This window comes from Myotis brandtii, unplaced genomic scaffold (genome assembly GCF_000412655.1).
Source record: "Myotis brandtii unplaced genomic scaffold, ASM41265v1 scaffold421, whole genome shotgun sequence".
Lineage (NCBI taxonomy): Eukaryota > Metazoa > Chordata > Mammalia > Chiroptera > Vespertilionidae > Myotis > Myotis brandtii.
The window spans coordinates 585761-602914 of record NW_005366140.1 but is presented as its reverse complement, the minus strand read 5'-3'; the positions used below and the strand labels follow the sequence as shown (position 1 = coordinate 602914).

At 54.4% G+C, this 17154-nt stretch overlaps 1 protein-coding gene and 1 pseudogene across 1 annotated transcript in view; both read right to left on the bottom strand.

Annotated features, from left to right (window-relative positions):
* Window positions 1–5751, bottom strand: part of LZTS1 (leucine zipper, putative tumor suppressor 1) — a 7553-nt gene extending 1802 nt beyond the window's left edge. The window contains exons 1-3 of the mRNA XM_005873794.2: window positions 5216–5751; window positions 3408–4208; window positions 7–318 (exon numbers count right to left, since the gene is read on the bottom strand). Of these exons, the coding sequence (XP_005873856.1) occupies window positions 7–318; window positions 3408–4208; window positions 5216–5560 (1458 nt within the window). The 5' untranslated portion in view covers window positions 5561–5751. The remainder of the gene's footprint in view (window positions 1–6; window positions 319–3407; window positions 4209–5215) is intronic.
* Window positions 5752–7951: 2200 nt separating this feature from the next.
* Window positions 7952–17154, bottom strand: part of LOC102244744 — a 135239-nt pseudogene continuing 126036 nt past the window's right edge.

The window sequence follows — 17154 nt, the reverse complement described above, 5'->3', positions numbered from 1 at the left end:
CGTGCAGTCCCGCTGCAGGGCGGCCTGCGCCCGCAGGTCCTGTAGCTCCTGCTCCAGCAGGTTCACCTTCTCCCGCAGGAGCTCCGACTCGTTCTTCTTGCGCTGCAGCTCGTTCTCGCAGACCTCCAGCTCCAGGCCCTTGGTGCGCAGCGCGCTCTCCAAATCCCGCGTCTTCAGCTCCATGCCCTCCAGCTTGCCCCGCGTGTCCTTCAGCTGCGCCTTCAGACTGAGGATCTCGCTGGCCTTGGCGTTGACCTCCAGCTGGGACTCCTTCAGCTGCTGCTTCAGGAGGGAGATCTCGCCCGACTTCTGGCACACCTGCCGGGGGTCCGGTCGGGGTGGGAGAGAGGGGAGAGTGGGAGGTGAGAGGCCGTCGCCCAGGGCGGGCCACAGCTCCGCTGCCTCCCAGAAGGAAGCTGTCCTGACAGCTCCCAGGCGTGCTGGTCTGAGTGACCATGAAGGCCAAGCCCCTCCTCGAAGCTCATTTCATTCTGTAGCCTGGCTCTCGCTCTGTCCACATTCCTCCCAATTCAGAGTCAAAATCCCAATCTATACCCAAGCCTACAGTCACGTGCAATCGATGACCAGAGGTTTAACCTGCCCACTGCTGGCATCTCCACCATCCACATTTAACGTCAGTGGTTGACTTCCATGTCTGCCCCATCTCCATCACCATGTTTATGCACATACTCTCTGACCTCACCCCTGCACACACCCAGCTCCCCTGTCCTCCCTACTGGACACGTTCATGCACTCGCCCCTGATGAGCACCATGCCTGGCTCAGAGACAGGGCCCGATTCCGATCTTCCGATCTACCAAATGATGGGCGACTGTGTTCTGCCTGCCCCCATTTCTATTCCTGTTCCCAGAAAATTCGGCCAAGATCCACAAACACCACCCACGGCACTGAAGCAGACCGGTACGTTTCTGGGTCTGGGCCATTCAGGGCTGTGAGTGGCTCAGAAGAAGGCCGAGGCCCATCTGGGTGTGTGTCACAGAGTGCGTCCCGCTGCCCCGGGAAGGCTGGTGGAATGAGCCTGGGGCCCGGGCCTCTAACAGGAGGGATTCTGGGAGCAAGACTGGAAGCCACCTTGACATTTCTCCCTTTTCCTCAGAAACCCCCCTGTTGTCATGAACTACCCTGGAAGCATCGACTGGGACCAAGAATGCCTTTCCAGGGCCAAGCCTGAATCTGTTTATGGAGGGAGTGGCAGGAGTGATGGTTGAGGCACGGGCCTGGCTTGGGATCCTGACTTGACCCCGAGGACCTGAGTGACCACTAGCGTCATGGCTATACGGCATAGTGATGAAATATTTGAACTCCGGGGCCAAGCTGTCAGGATCAAGTCCTGGCTCTGATACTTATTACGTGGTGGCTGTGGGCAAGCCATTTAACCAGTTGCTCTTGATCATCTCCTGGCTCAGAGACAGGGCCCGATTCCGATCTTCCGATCTACCAAATGATGGGCGACTGTGTTCTGCCTGCCCCCATTTCTATTCCTGTTCCCAGAAAATTCGGCCAAGATCCACAAACACCACCCACGGCACTGAAGCAGACCGGTGCGTTTCTGGGTCTGGGCCATTCAGGGCCATGAGTGGCTCAGAAGAAGGCCGAGGCCCATCTGGGTGTGTGTCACAGAGTGCGTCCCGCTGCCCCGGGAAGGCTGGTGGAATGAGCCTGGGGCCCGGGCCTCTAACAGGAGGGATTCTGGGAGCAAGACTGGAAGCCACCTTGACATTTCTCCCTTTTCCTCAGAAACCCCCCTGTTGTCATGAACTACCCTGGAAGCATCGACTGGGACCAAGAATGCCTTTCCAGGGCCAAGCCTGAATCTGTTTATGGAGGGAGCGGCAGGAGTGAGGGTTGAGGCACGGGCCTGGGCCTGGCTTGGGATCCTGACTTGACCCTGAGGACCTGAGTGACCACTAGCGTCGTGGCTATATGGCAAAGTGATGAAATATTTGAACTCCGGGGCCAAGCTGTCAGGATCAAGTCCTGGCTCTGATACTTACTATGCAGTGGCCGTGGGCAAGTCATTTAACCAGCTGCTCTCGATCATCTCCTCTCTGTGCCTCAGTCTCCATAATTGAAAAGTGAGAATGAGGAACAGTACCTCCTCCATAGGGTAAGGAGTAGATGAGAGAACCGAGGGCCTGACACTTAATAAACACTCTACACATTACTATTATAAATGTTTGAATATACCTATGTTATTATAAATGTTTACTTTAATTTATTTCACTGACCGTTTTACTATCTAGCCTGACTGGACAAGCTGGGAGCGAGGGCCACAGCCATGTCCAGCTCAGCTCCAGGCTGGACGGACAGGAGGGATGCCCAATGCCAGCACTAGCTTAGATCCCCGAGACGCCCCCAGGGGTCCCCAGTGCTGGCTGAGAAACAGTAACTGTGGGAGGGTCTGCTGCGCCCACACGGACATGGAGGAAGGCACTGCTCTCACGGCTCACCTTCTTTCCGCCCCAGAAAACCTGCAAACAGGAAGTGACACCCTCCTCCCCTGCCCAGTCCCCCATCCATCTCTCCCACAGAAGGGATCTTTCCCTCTACTACTGGTAACACTTCATTCTGGCTGCCAGGATCAGTGCAGAGAGCTCTAGTGCAAACAGATGTGTGTGCTGCTAGGGTAGTGGTGCTGGTCCAACCAGACCCAGTGGCCCTTCAGTCCCTTTCCACACAGTGTTTGCCTGGGTGAGCCACAGAGCTGCTATGCACACACTCCCGCCTGTCCCAGCGCACCGCCAGGAGCCTCCCGGGGAGAAAAGCTGCCTGAAGGCAGCAGGATGGGGGGTGAGCTGGTTCTCCGGCAGCCAGATGCAGAGGCCTCCCTGCCAGGGTGTCTGAGTGCGTGCATGTGTGTGCGTGAGGCCTTGTCTTCCTGTCCTGCTTCCATCTCAGACACTGGACAGAACCCCCACTGACACTTCTGGGGGGAGCGGTCCATTCTGTCCCTGAGACCTGCCACACGTGGCGGCACTCTCACCAGTGGGTGGGGACCCTCCCCTCAAAGGTAACACATCCTAGGCTCTCTCGTGGCGCTCGGACCGGCATGAACTCAGGTACGGCCGTGCTTCCACTGAACCTCCTGTGAGCAGGTGAAGCGAGCCGGCCCTCAGATACCCGCTGGGCCTTGCTTCTTATGGCTCCAGCCTCTTGGTCAGTGACTTGGTCAATAAATTCAATTCTGGGGGCCAAGAGGCCCTGAGACAGGGAGAGAGTGAGAAGCGCAGACTGACTGCATCCCTAATACGGGAGTCCCTCGTTTGGGTCACGAAGCTGGCCCTTTAGCGCGGCGTGCTGGGCAGTCTGTGTCCACACACCACTGGCCAGGACCTGGAGGAGGGGAGGGGCCGGGCACCAAACAGGGCGAGCCCTCCCCAGTCTTACCTCCCACTGGGTCTCCTCCAGCGCGGGGCCGAAGCTGGTCTTCTCCTTCTCGTAGGACCGCAGCTTGCTCTCCAGCAGGTCCTGCTCCTTCATGAGGCTCTCCAGCTCCTGCCGCAGCTGCCGCTTCTCCTGCTGGAGCTGCAGCACCTGCAGGTGCAGCACCTGCTGTGTGCGCTGGCCCTTCTGCGAGGCCTTCAGCCGGCTGCTGCTCTTGGGCTCGGGGCCCTCCAGCTCCTCGGGGTAGCGCCACGGCCGCTCCTCGTAGGCCTGGCTGGAGGCCAGCTCCTTCTCGTCAAAGCTGCGCCGCAGCTTCTGTAGCTCGCCCTCCCTCTCCAGCAGCTTCTGCTCGAGCTCCTGGATGGCGCACTCGTCCGTGGAGATGGGCGAGCGCACGCAGGAGGAGCCCCTGTCCGCCTTGCTCGGGTGGGCCAGCTTGCTGCCGCCGTCGGAGAAGGACAGCGCCTTCAGGCTCATCATGTTGCTGTCCTGGAGGAGGATGCCCTGGGTGATGTTGTGGGCTGAGCCCCCGAAACGGCTGGCGGGCCCCACGGCTGTGACCAGCGGGTCCAGCTGGTAGCTGCTGCTGGTGCTGTGTGTGGGCAGGCTGGACATGGAGTTGCGGCCGGAGTCGGACAGAGCCCCGGAGCACTGGCCGGGCCTCAGCTCCTGCTCCTTGGGCTTGTCCGAAGGGGCGGGGTGCAGCTGGTGGCCAGTGCTCTCGGGGGAGGCGTGCAGGACGGCTCCTGATCGCGGCAGCACCGGCTTGAAGGCTGTGGGCCGCACCGCACCCTTCTCTGAGGCCTGGGGAGAAAAAGAACCACGTGACCTTGTGTCTCCGTCCACCCAGCCACTCGGCACCCTTCTTAGTCACAGCCCTAGGCGGCCTCGCCTGGTGCTCTGAAGCTGCCGAATGTGTTGAATCTCAAGAAGGAGAAGCCACTCTGTGCCATGAACTGCCACCTGCCACCAGCTCCTCCCAGCCTCCCGAGATGCACAGCTCCGGCTGTCCTGTGTGGTGCTGGCAGGGGCGTGGGGCTGGGTGTAGAAGTCCCTGCTCACCTCTACCGCCCTTCCAGCAGACACCGGCGTGGCCTCCTCAAAGGGTTGGGAGGAGCACTTGACATAACCCTCTCCTTGTCATTTTCACTGGTAGAGCATTTGCAGTCTAGAATCCCTTTCATCTGAAAAGCTTAAGGCTCTATGCAGACACCCGGGGCCACTTCCTAGTGTATCAAAGCCCGCGTAGCGCTGGGGCTGAAGTAGGAACATGGTTTTGGCATCCACCGGTGGGCCCCATGAGAGCTTAATCTGGAATGAGGACTGGCTTTCTGGAGTGTGTAGGACTCTTTTGCCCTCATTTCTGCTGAAGATGATGGCAAGAAACTCACAGCCCTCATCCAGCCAGCCAGCCGGCTCCTGGCCCGGCTTGAGACGAGCTGCCGCACCACCCAGCAGCACATGAGGATCTGCTAACGAGAGAAGCTGCCAGCTCTCCAAGCGGACTCTCCATCTGCTCTTCCGGGCGATACCAGAGCTCCCTCTCCTTCCCATGCACTTGAAAATGCTGCTGGTGGTCTTGCCTTGACCATCATTTATATCCGGGAGCTCAGCAAGCCTTTCATTTCCCCCTGCTCTTTGCTGAATGGCTCACCTAAGATGGACCAACCTTTGGTCTCTGCAGAGCGGCTGAGCATTTCGGAGATCTAAATGTTTAGGTCGCCGCCACCCCTCCCTGCCCTGTGTTCTCTACCCCTGTTGCTCTCCCTGCCATTCCAATCCACCCGCCCTTACCAGAGACCCCCACTTACCATTTCTAGCTGATTGGAGAAGGGCATGAGCTTGGGTGGGGTAGACGGGCCGAAGTCCACCCCAGCCTGGCCCCCTAGGTCCCCACTGGACAGTGCAGTGTAATCGGGGTGGTGGGCGCCCCGGGCCTTCTGGCTGACTTTAATGTAGAAGAAATCTTCACTCTTGCCCATTTTGGAGCTGGACTTGCCATGCCCCGAGTCCTGGGAGAAGCCGAATCTGAGCAGCCCGTCCGAGTAGCGGTTGAGTTTCTTGAGGTGGGAGGACTTGCGCAGCTTGTACTGCGAAGCGCGGCAGTGCTTGCTGTGGAAGCCGTGGCCGGAGATGAGGCTACTGACGCTGCCCATGGTGACGCGGGGCGGGGGACAGGCGGGGCAGCGTGGGCACCTGGAGTGGCTGTGGCAGCGAGGGGCAGTCCTGGCTCCGGGAAAGGACTGCGGTCATAGCAAAGGCCTCCAGAGCCTGGGAGAGTGCGGATCTGGAAGAGACACAGGGCAGGAGTCAGCAGGGCTGGCCGTGCGGTCCTGGTGGGACCGGAAGAGGAGTCCTCACTGCTGGCCCTGGCAGTGGAGACACGCAGACATGCATGTGTCTGAACAGAAGCCCAGCCCTATCCCTAGGCTCACTTTTCTTCCTTGTCCCCAGATTCAGCAGCGTTCCCTTGAGGGTCTGCTTCCCAGGGCGCTGTTCTGAGCGGGGAAACAGGGCGGAGACTAAGACACTTACTGCCCCTGTCCCTGGGGGCTTGTGTTCAGGGTAGTATGGATGGGCCAATGCACTTGAAAATGCTGTTGGTGGTCTTGCCTTGACCATCATTTATATCCGGGAGCTCAGCAAGCCTTTCATTTCCCCCTGCTCTTTGCTGAATGGCTCACCTAAGATGGACCAACCTTTGGTCTCTGCAGAGCGGCTGAGCATTTCGGAGATCTAAATGTTTAGGTCGCCGCCACCCCTCCCTGCCCTGTGTTCTCCACCCGTGTTGCTCTCCCTGCCATTCCAATCCACCCGCCCTTACCAGAGACCCCCACTTACCATTTCTAGCTGATTGGAGAAGGGCATGAGCTTGGGTGGGGTAGACGGGCCGAAGTCCACCCCAGCCTGGCCCCCTAGGTCCCCACTGGACAGTGCAGTGTAATCGGGGTGGTGGGCGCCCCGGGCCTTCTGGCTGACTTTAATGTAGAAGAAATCTTCACTCTTGCCCATTTTGGAGCTGGACTTGCCATGCCCCGAGTCCTGGGAGAAGCCGAATCTGAGCAGCCCGTCCGAGTAGCGGTTGAGTTTCTTGAGGTGGGAGGACTTGCGCAGCTTGTACTGCGAAGCGCGGCAGTGCTTGCTGTGGAAGCCGTGGCCGGAGATGAGGCTACTGACGCTGCCCATGGTGACGCGGGGCGGGGGACAGGCGGGGCAGCGTGGGCACCTGGAGTGGCTGTGGCAGCGAGGGGCAGTCCTGGCTCCGGGAAAGGACTGCGGTCATAGCAAAGGCCTCCAGAGCCTGGGAGAGTGCGGATCTGGAAGAGACACAGGGCAGGAGTCAGCAGGGCTGGCCGTGCGGTCCTGGTGGGACCGGAAGAGGAGTCCTCACTGCTGGCCCTGGCAGTGGAGACACGCAGACATGCATGTGTCTGAACAGAAGCCCAGCCCTATCCCTAGGCTCTCTTTTCTTCCTTGTCCCCAGATTCAGCAGCGTTCCCTTGAGGGTCTGCTTCCCAGGGCGCTGTTCTGAGCGGGGAGACAGAGCGGAGACTAAGACACTGACTGCCCCTGTGCCTGGGACTTGTGTTCAGGGTAGTATGGACGAGCCATGGACAGCGTGCACCATCAAGTGACAGAGGGGCTATGGGATAAAGCAGAGCGCGTGGGATGGAATTTGGGGGCTGTTTATATAGGGAGCACCGGGGAGGCCTCTCTGTTGGGGGTACCATTTAAAAAGACCCCCCAAAATAGGGGAGCAAGCTGCATGGGAATGTGGGGGAGAGCGAAGCAGCTCCGAAGCAGCCCACGTGCAGTCCCGAGTCCCTGCGGTGTGGGGCGCCTGGCACTCGTGAGACCAGCAAGGAGGCCAGTCGGCTGGAAGCCAGTTAGCAGCAGGGAGGGGAGGGGAAGCCAGGGGCTAGCAGGCCCGGGCCACACAGAGCCTGGGGCCCCAGGGCTTTGGCTGTTACTCTGTGTTACTCTGGTGGCTTTCAGCAGCGACACCATGATCTGACTGAGGCTGTGGAGGGCCTGGGTGGACGTGGTGGGCCAATTATGCCAGGCAAGTGATACCATGGCTGGGCCAGGCGGTAGCTTTAGATTACACGTTAGATTTAATTTTAAGTTTTAGCTGATAGGATTTGCTACAGGTTCAAATGCAGGGAGCAAGAGAGAGGAAGGAGTCTAGTCAAGTAAGTAGAATAAGTATGTTTATTGAGATGCAAAGACCACAAAAGGAGCCAGTTTAGGATGAAGTGGGAGTAGAAACGTCAGGAAGAGGGAGAGGAGTGCTGGAGAGTGGGCAGCAGGACGGGCGGGAGCTGTGTTGGCTGCAGATTTCTGTGTGAACGTTGTTGCGGAGAGAAGCCAGCTATGAGAGCAGAAGAGGCCACGGAGGAAGCGAAGGCAGGAAGAGAGAGAAGTCTGAGGATCCGCTCGGGTGGTAGGAGGTGAGGAGTATTCGGAAGAGAAGCTGAGAAGCTCCCAGCTGATGCAGGAGGCCTAAGGGAGCCACGGAAAGAAGTCGTCCCGGAAAGAGGATGGAGTCAGTACCGCTGAAGTAAGATGATGGCTGAGGACTGGCCAGCGGATTTGGCCATGGGGAGGTCATCGGTGGCCCCAGCAAGAGCAGTTTTGGTGGAGTGGCGGGAAGGAAGGCCTGATTGGAGAGGGTTCCAGAGAGAACGAGGAGGGGAAAATTACTCCCTTGAATGTTGAGAAGTAGTGATAGGAGGCTTGGATTCCCAGTTATGAGCCCTGCCTGCTATTGGGTTTCATATACTAATGCTAAGACACATTTTTTTTTAAAGTAATAGGAATGCTTCTTATAATAAACGCTGAAAACAATAATGATGACCTTGCCCCTCATTGGACAGAGGAATGAATACATTGGGACATCAATAACAACACATGATGATCCAATGAAGAAAGACAAAGCTACACGCTCAGTAAAATAGGAAATCAGAAGGACCCCGCACTCTTTATCTTTCTCTAAATGATACTGTTAACCCTGAAGGGGCAAAAGATGTCCAGGCAGGTTATGGAGAGTTGCGTGTGCACAGCGGGAGGAGCCAGAAGACACCTCAACTCTGCACGTGGAGGCTTGGATTCAACTGTGCATTGCTATCCTGAAGAATCAAGTGGTTATGCATGAATAAATGTGTTCTATGTTCCATTAGTAAAAACAACACAGCAAAACAAGTTGATGGTCTCTTAGAATCACGGAACCATAGCCATACCTATTCCAGAGGTTCATTATAAGGGATGTGTGAGATACCACCATAAGCTAATGGGTATGTACAAGGCATTCAGTAAATGGTGGGCATTTTCATTGGTATCAATTATTATATTATTACCATTGTTCCCTCCAGCATTCATCAACCCTGTTATCTTCAATGCATCCCTTTTTCCAGAAGGAGTTCTCGCTTTTCTACATGCGACTTTCTTGCATCACAATCCCTGACAGTGCTACCTACGTGTATGGAGCTCCTCTGTTCGCTTAACAGGTGACAATGACTAAATATACTTCTCATCCCCCAGGTCACCCATCTCTTGCTTAGCTAAGACCTTCAGGCCCTTCGAGGCAAATATTCTTCTGTTTTCCATATGTAGGAAAGCTAGTTTTGGCCAAAAGACTCTCCTGCACTCTGCACAGTATACCCCTCGGGCAACTGGTGACTTACTTTTGTCCATCCAGTTGCACATTTTTGAGCATCTTTATGGGCAGTGTTGTGGAGATACGGCAGATCTGGATTTGAAAATCAACTCCTCTGAGGTTTCTTTGCTTATAAAATAAAAATAATCACTCCTTCAGAGGACCAGCATGAGGATGAAGCAAACCAACAGCAGGCAAGGGCAACGCTCGCCCATGGTAGGCGCGCTGCAGATGTGTGATCAATGCAAGGACGAGACGGGACTGTTGCCCTCGAGAAGCGTAGACCAGTTAGATTATAACTAGTGTCAGGCTCCATGGATCTATTTGTGTTCTCCTGCTCCACCGCCAGCTCCTCTCACCTGCACCTTCAGACAGACTCCAAAGTTGTCTTCCCCCAGTCTGAAGTGGCACAACCGTCACACACCCTGGTGAAACCCTGCCAGGCTTCCCATTGTTCTCAGAGTAAAGCAGACTCCTCACCAAACCCCGCAGGCCCCTGGCAGGCCTCGGTTTTGCTCCAATCACATCTCACCCCATTCTTTCCCTGCTCATAACTATAGTTACAGCCCTCGACTCTTTTCTGTTGGTTGAACACATCTAGCCTTTTCCCACCAAGGGCCTTTCACCCCTGCTGTTGCCTTTGCTGACAAGTTTCTCCCCTTAGCTCTTTACACAGAACATCCTCTCATCCATTAGTTCTCAACCCAGATATCACCTCCGAAAAGTAGTTTTCTCTGGTTGCCCTGGAAAATCCCATCTCCCCCATTACTCCCTATTACTCCAATCTGTTCATTCTTTCATAACACTAGCTTTAACCTGTAATAATCTTCTTTTTAAATGTGTGTGTTGTGAATGTATCCAACAGGATATAAACTCCATGAGAGCGAAGACTTTTTAAAACAAAAATGAGGAACATGGAGCACAGACTCAGAGAGGTCGACATGGCCCCTGTTATTTGGTGACCAGTGACCCTGGGGGAACCTCGACCCAAGTTCCATGAATCTATGCTGCAGACACTGCTGAGGACTCTAGGTGAGGCTCAGGGAGGCTAAGGTCAGTCCTGGACAGCAGAGTGAGTTTCCAGGGTAGGGGAGAGAAAGCCTGGAGGACAACTCAAGGTCGTCACTTCTGGCCATGACTTCATTTCCCTTTTGGGTGGATGACAACAAGGTTTTGAGTACAGGTGAGCCCCTTTGCTCCCTGAGCAACAGCTGGATGCCTTGTGAAGCACAAGCACTGCCCTAGGCCCTAGGGCAGTGGTTGGCAAACTGCCACTCGCGAGCCACATGTGGCTCTTTGGCCCCTTGGGTGTGGCTCTTCCACAAAATACTGACTTCTGCGCATGGGCCACGAAGTTTCAATTGCACTGTACGTGCGCGCCCGCACGTGGTATTTTGTGGAAGAGCCACACTCAAGGGGCCAAAGAGCCGCATGTGGCTCGCGAGCCGCAGTTTGCCGACCACTGCCCTAGGGGATGGAGAGGAAAAGTCCAATGATACGGGGAGCAAATGAGAGGAAGGGGTGAAGATGGTGGCCTCTGACCTCCGGCCTCCGAGTGCATCCTTAGCCCCTGATCCCTGCCCTCCCTCCACTCCCCAGGTCATGACACACAGAGGAGCTTTGAAGTTTGAGATTATCCCCAGATCCACTTGGAGCTAAACTAATTACCTTTAAATGCCTGGACTCGTTCTGTTTTTAACTTGGAGAGAACTTCAGAGAAAGCTTGGCTGTGGTCCAGCCCTAGTTTTCTGACGCGCCCAGCCCCGCAGGACTGTGTCTCTGTGCTCAGGGGGAAGGAGCACATTTTTATTCCTGGGAAACAGACCCCACTGGCCAGGAGTACATACTCAGGGTGGAAATGAGCACACAGATCTTGGCGATCAAGCAGGAGAGAAGGAAGAGGGAAGGACTGGGGAGGGAAAAGGAAGGAACCATGGAAATCACACTGAGCATGTTGGAGTAACTTTGTTCTGCATGACCTCCTACTGACTTCAAAGAAGGAATCCAGCAAGAATTAGACTTCAGGTCTTAAGGGAAGAGAGAACAGCTAGTGGAAAAGGACCCCCTCTCCCCATGTTATACTCAGAATCGGACTGAGGAGAACTCAGGAGACTTCCCCCAGACTCAGTGCCAGCCCCTCTCTCCCTTCCCTGCCGCCCCGCAAATGACTGAGGCTGCTACATCGGGGCAGACAATGACCGGGATCCTGGGGCACCCTCAGCTTTGGGCTGCTTCTACTCCCACCACAGTTGCCTTCCCCGACTCCATTCTGCACCCTCCTTCCCTTCCTGAAACATGAAGATAGAGGCATAAAGGTGAAGAGGGGCCTGTCTAGACTCAGGTGAGAAATAATGCTACACACCCTCCCCACCCAAACCACAGGGAAGAGCAGCTCTGGCCTACCCACACCAATCCAAACCTCCGGCCCGCAGAGGGCGAGGCTCCATATCTGCCCTCCCCTCTCCCCGGGCCTGGAGAGGTCACCACCAGATCAGGATGCTCAGCCTCCAGTTACCTCACTCCTTCTCAGCCCCCCATATTTCCCTTCCTGCTCCTTTTTCTCTCCTCCTTCGCCCTCCTCATCTATTCTCCTCCCCACACCCTCCCAGGGAATGGTCCTGGTGGGAGGGTCAACGAGACACCCACAGCCACAGCCACGCTGCAGGGCATCTCTGCTCTCCTGCCAAGGAGGTACCACCACCCAGTGCACACCCACAGGGACTCACAGAGTTCGGGGAGGCTGTGCCAGCTCCGTTGTGTAGCTTCCTCCAGCACCCAGGCCGAGCTATGCTGCCCACTCCCAGGCCCACCGGCGGGGTGTGTCCCAGTAACTGCTGTGCAATGTCACCTGCAGGCTGAGCCTAGATGATGGGGCTAAGTGTGGGGTTCATTTAATCATTTATTTGATAAATATTTATTCAGCATCTGACAAGGACCAAGTATGCAAAGTGCAGGGGGAGGGAGGAAAGGAGAACAGTAAGCACATAGACTAAAAAACAAAAGCCAAAGAGAGAGGGAGGGACAGGTGTGCCCGTGCATTTACTGCTTCACTGGCAGTGCCCAGCGAAGGCCTCTGAGACGGCATTCAGGAACAGGCAGCCTGGTGACGTTTTTGATAGAATAGTCCCTTGGGGAGAACAGCAGTGCGAAGGCCTGAGGTAGAGCAGTGGCTCCCAAGTGGGGTGACTTGCAGGTTTGGAGACAGTCATGACTGCTATGACTGGGATCTAGTACATGGACACAGCACAGCCCCTATCCAGTACATGTGGCAAAAACAGCCCCTATGACAAAGAATTATCTGACCCAAACTGTCAATAGCACTGAGGATGAGAAGTCTGGTTTTAGAGGAACAGAAAAATTTTACAACCTCAGCCCTGCCATTGACGGAGTGTGACTTGGAGCAAGTGCCTCGAGCGCTCCGTGCCTGTTTCCTCACTTGCAAAGTGGAGGCCACCACGCCTGCTTTGCCACAGGACAGCTGTACTGACAACGGATGGTCACTGGCACCAATTCAGCCCCAACAGGAACCCCAATTTGGGGTGAAGCAAACTTAATTACTGCGAGCACCTTCAGGGTGATACCGCATGGCTGGTACTATACAGTATGGCCCTGGGGCCAGGCCCTCGCCCACTAGGAAGCTCCGCTCTACTCACAGGTGCACCACGAGACCTTCTCCAACATTTCAGTTCCAGCAGGGAAACCCAGTCTTCAATCTTGGAAAGCGCATTCTCCTAGCCAATGAGGAGCTGGCTTATATAGACAGACATTCCCATCCCTGGTCCCTGATTGGTCAGAACAGAATGGCTCTGATTGGATGCGGAAAGCCTCAGTCTCATTGGTTGAAGTAGGACTCCAGGAGCTCCTCTATAAGGGCTGGCTCACAGGGCAGACACACAGGACAGGCGGGCGGTTTTGCAGAGGCTTCTCCCCAAGTGCAGTTTGTTTGAGAGGCCCCTGTGCAGAAATGGCTGGTAGGCTGTTTTGTGTGTGTGTGTGTGTGTGTGTGTGTGTGTGTGTGTGTGTGTGTGTGTGTTTAAATTTGAGCTCATTTAGCCACCAGGAGCTTTTCTTAGCAGGTGTCTTTTTTTTTTTTAAATTCAGGGTTCACAGTCGGAACATGAAAGGAAGTTAGAGCTTAGCTCGTATTTGGAAAAATCACCAGTGCTGGTTATTGTTAGTGTTGTTTTTCATTACTCTCCAGGCCAGTTCGCTGAGATATTCAGTTATACAATAGATGGCTTATTGCAGGAGTGCCTTGCACTCCCAGATCAACCTGGCCGGCCTCAGTGGTCTGAGGACTGTGGCTTTCCCATGATGCTCCTGTACCAGGGAGACACAGACGAGGGGCCAGGTGTAACCCTCCCTTTACTGCGGAGCTTCGCCGGCTCTGGGCTGTTTCAACCACAGCACGAGCGGCTGGGTTCAGCTCAGTTCTCCTGAGGCCTCTGGAGAATGAGTGGGAGCTACTGACCCCCTCCTCACCAGTGTCTCCCCTCTGAGATTTGCGTATGACTTCTCAGGGTTCCTTGACCCGGAATGCCCCTTGATTGACCCATGTTAAACAGATTAATATATCCTGCTCTGGGGGATCAAATGTGAGCTTGGGGCTCTGAGGAGGGACAAATAACTTGGTCTTAGATTCTTGTCTTAACTAATGACTCCCGGCTTTCCTTCATGGATTGGGGAGGTGGGAGCAAGGAGAGGAAGTGAAACTAAAGAAACATCACCTCAGTGCAGCCTGCCCCTCCCAAACTCAGACTCCAAGGCCTCACAGCCCCCCTTCCCAGGACTGGGACAGACTTCAGACCAACTTCAAAGAGGGTCATAAAATGAAAGGAGGGGCCAGGCAGTCAGGGGGGCAGCCACTTGGACCATGATGAGCAAGACTCTGGGTGGACACCTCACCAATGCTCGCCCAGGTCTGGACATGTCGCTATTTGAGCTTTCTTCTTCCATTTAATTTTAATTGATTATTAAAATACCAAAATGCTACAAAAATAACCTGGGTTGCTCATGCAGAATTGACAACTGTTAAAATGTTGTCATATTTGTTTCAGAAATAAAACATTTAAGTTGCAATCCCCGTTCCCTATTTCTTCTCTCTCCCTGTTACTCTCTCCCTAGGGTGGGGATGGGAGGCCCTATCATGAATTTCCTGGGTAAATTTTTTATATTACACATATTGTTAACATACAAGAATATTCTGTATTGCTTTGTCTTCCTCTTTGTATAAATGGTATCATGTTGTATCATTCTGCAACCTCGAGTGTCTTATTTAACCTTTTGCATGTTGGGCCCCACTTATGCTGCTCCTTCATCTGCTGTGTAATCATCCTACCACATTTTGTTGACCATTCCCTACTCAGGTGCTTCCATTTTGTTGCTAAAACCCTCTTATATATGATTACTTCCCCACATGTGTGGACTTTTTGTAAGATTCACTTTCTTTGAGTCTTGGAAGATACCTAGTGTTTAAAGCCCCCTCCCCTTTCCATTGAAACTCTCAAGAAGAGGTGGTATCTGAAACCCATATTGGCCAATATATCAGAGGGCAACAAGAGTGGGACCAGAGCCCCAAATCCCACTTCCCCATTTTACTCCAGGGAGGGGGAGGCATGTCATTGTTATCAAGAAGAGGGTGCCATGGGCAGAGCGGAGGTGGGAGGGAAGGAGTCTTGGCCAGAGACACTGTCCTGCTGCAGGTGACAAGGGACCTGCCGCTCTGAGGCAGCCTGGATATGGATCAAAATTCCATAACGCTGAAGCTGTGCAGGACCTTAGAGATCCTGTTCCCCAACTCCTTCACTACCCACAGAAGCCAGGAGCAGGGAAGGGACTTACCCAGTCACATCAAAAGTTCTGGACTTGAGACCAGCATGCTTTCCATTTTACCAACAGGACAGGACTTCCATTTTCCAGACCGGGGGTGAGCAGCTCCCTGTGTGAGTGGGCCAAATGTGTAAGGGAGTGTGTGTGTGTGCACGCGCATGCGCGTAAGGCTGCCTGATACAGATGGGATTCTATCCTGTGAGCTCTCAGCCCTTGGCACGGTTTCAATGAGATGATCCCCCTGGGGGTTGGTGCCTGGGAAGGCAGAGGAAGCAGCTGCGGGCAGGCTCTGCTTGGGCCCAGCCGTGGGGAATGGGGGAGCTGACCTGTCTCCAGCAATGGCTGACGGTTGCTGGGCGGGGCCTAGAGCTCTGCCTGCAGCTGTCTCCCTCACTCCGGGGGCATCACAGTCCAGGACAATTCCTATCTTAGCCTGGGAAGCCACGCCTTTGCTTTCTCAGTTCAGTTCTATCTGTGGAACCTGGATAACACACACTCACTATTATTCATTCCCATTGTCCTTCAGGGTAGACCACATGCCAAGTATCACCTAGGGTGCCTCGAGAAGACAGGCAAGCGGCAAGCCTGTCACAAAGAACTGGAACTCTCAGTGAACCCTCAGCTTCCTTTCAAAGGAAGAATCTTGGGTCTCCCCACCCCGGGCAGCCTTGAAAACCAGAGGAAGTCCCTCCACAGGACACAGACACTATGGTGCTCAGACCACTGGGCACTCAGTGACAAGGCCTGGGGACCGCTTTTGCATTAGGGATGAAGGGTTCTCTCTTCATTATCGTTAAACCTCCTTGAAGGCAGCAATGAGAGCAGTTTCTCTGTGCCCCACACAGTGCTGAGCACAGTGCTAAGGACACAGTATGCTCTCAGTGCATGTTTTAAAGTATTTATTGATTTTAGAGAGAAAGGGAGAGGGAGAGAGAGATAGAAACATCAATGATGAGAGAATCACTGATCGGCTGCCTCCTGTACGCCCCTCACTGGGGATCGAGCCCTCAACCCAGGCATGTGCCCTTTTGCCGGAATCGAACCTGGGACCCTTCAGTCCACAGGCCGACGCTCTATCCGTTGAGCCAAACCAGCTAGGGCTCTCAGTGGGTGTTTTAATAAAACCAGCTCTAGGGGTCACTGGCTGTTTGCGGAAGGGCAGGCGAGGCCCAGGGAGATGTGGGATTAGGTGGGGTCCCACATGCCGATCGGAAGCCAGGTCTACAGAACTAGAATCCAAATCTAGCTTCAACCCAAACTTCCAGCTCTTAGACTGACTGAGTCAATGGTCACCTTGGGGAGAAGGAGATTTACCCTGTCCTTCTTGTCCTTCACATCCCAGTCCTGTTCAAAGGTTTCGGCCAAGACAAAAAAAATATATGAGGCCATCTCTGTTTCCAAGGGGATGGTGGAGAGACAAGACAGGTAAGTAAAAAAGCAGCACTAGCTGAACTAAGGATTATAGCACATGAGTGGTATTTAACGTTTTCTTTATACAGAAGTGAGGTAAAAATTCTCACTCTACTGTCTGCCTATTATGGACTGAATGTCTGTGTGGCCCTAAAATTCATGCATTGAAGCCCTAACTACCAATAGATGGTGTCAGGTGATCAGCCTGGGAGGTGATTAGGGTGAGATGAGCATTTGGGTGGGGTCCTCATGGTGGGATTAGTGTCCTTAAGAGACTAGAGCCCCTTTGCTCTCGATCTCTCTCCCCCTCTGTCTCCCCTCCCACCATGTGAGGACACTGCAAGAAGGTGTTTTCTACAAGACAGAATCTGCCATTGCCTTGATTCTGGACTTCCAGCCTCCAGAACTGTGAGAAGTCAATGTGTGTTGTTTAAGCCCCCATTTGTAGTATTTTGCTATAGCAGCCCGGCTAAGACACTGGCCCCTCTGCCCCCACCAGACACCCTGGCGGAAGATGCCACCTAGGTCACCCTATTCCTGGCATTGTCCTTATATTCTTCCCTCCTGCTTTTCTGTCCACATGGTGCTGATCGCTCCAAAGTGCTCAGACCTGCTGTTGTTTGGGGATAGTTCTATAATGGAATAATGCTTGATGGAGGTCAGGGAAGCTCAGCTCTACTTCCGGTTTTGCCTCCTCCAGCTCTGAGACACGCAGCCAGCAGGTTCAGTTTCTGGCCCTGCCCACTGTGACTGAGGGCAGAGCCTGTGCCTGTAGAGCTATGAGTCCATAGGAGGGAGCCATCAGGCACCATCCAGCAGGTCCCTACATGACGTATATGCCACCTGCATGATGGC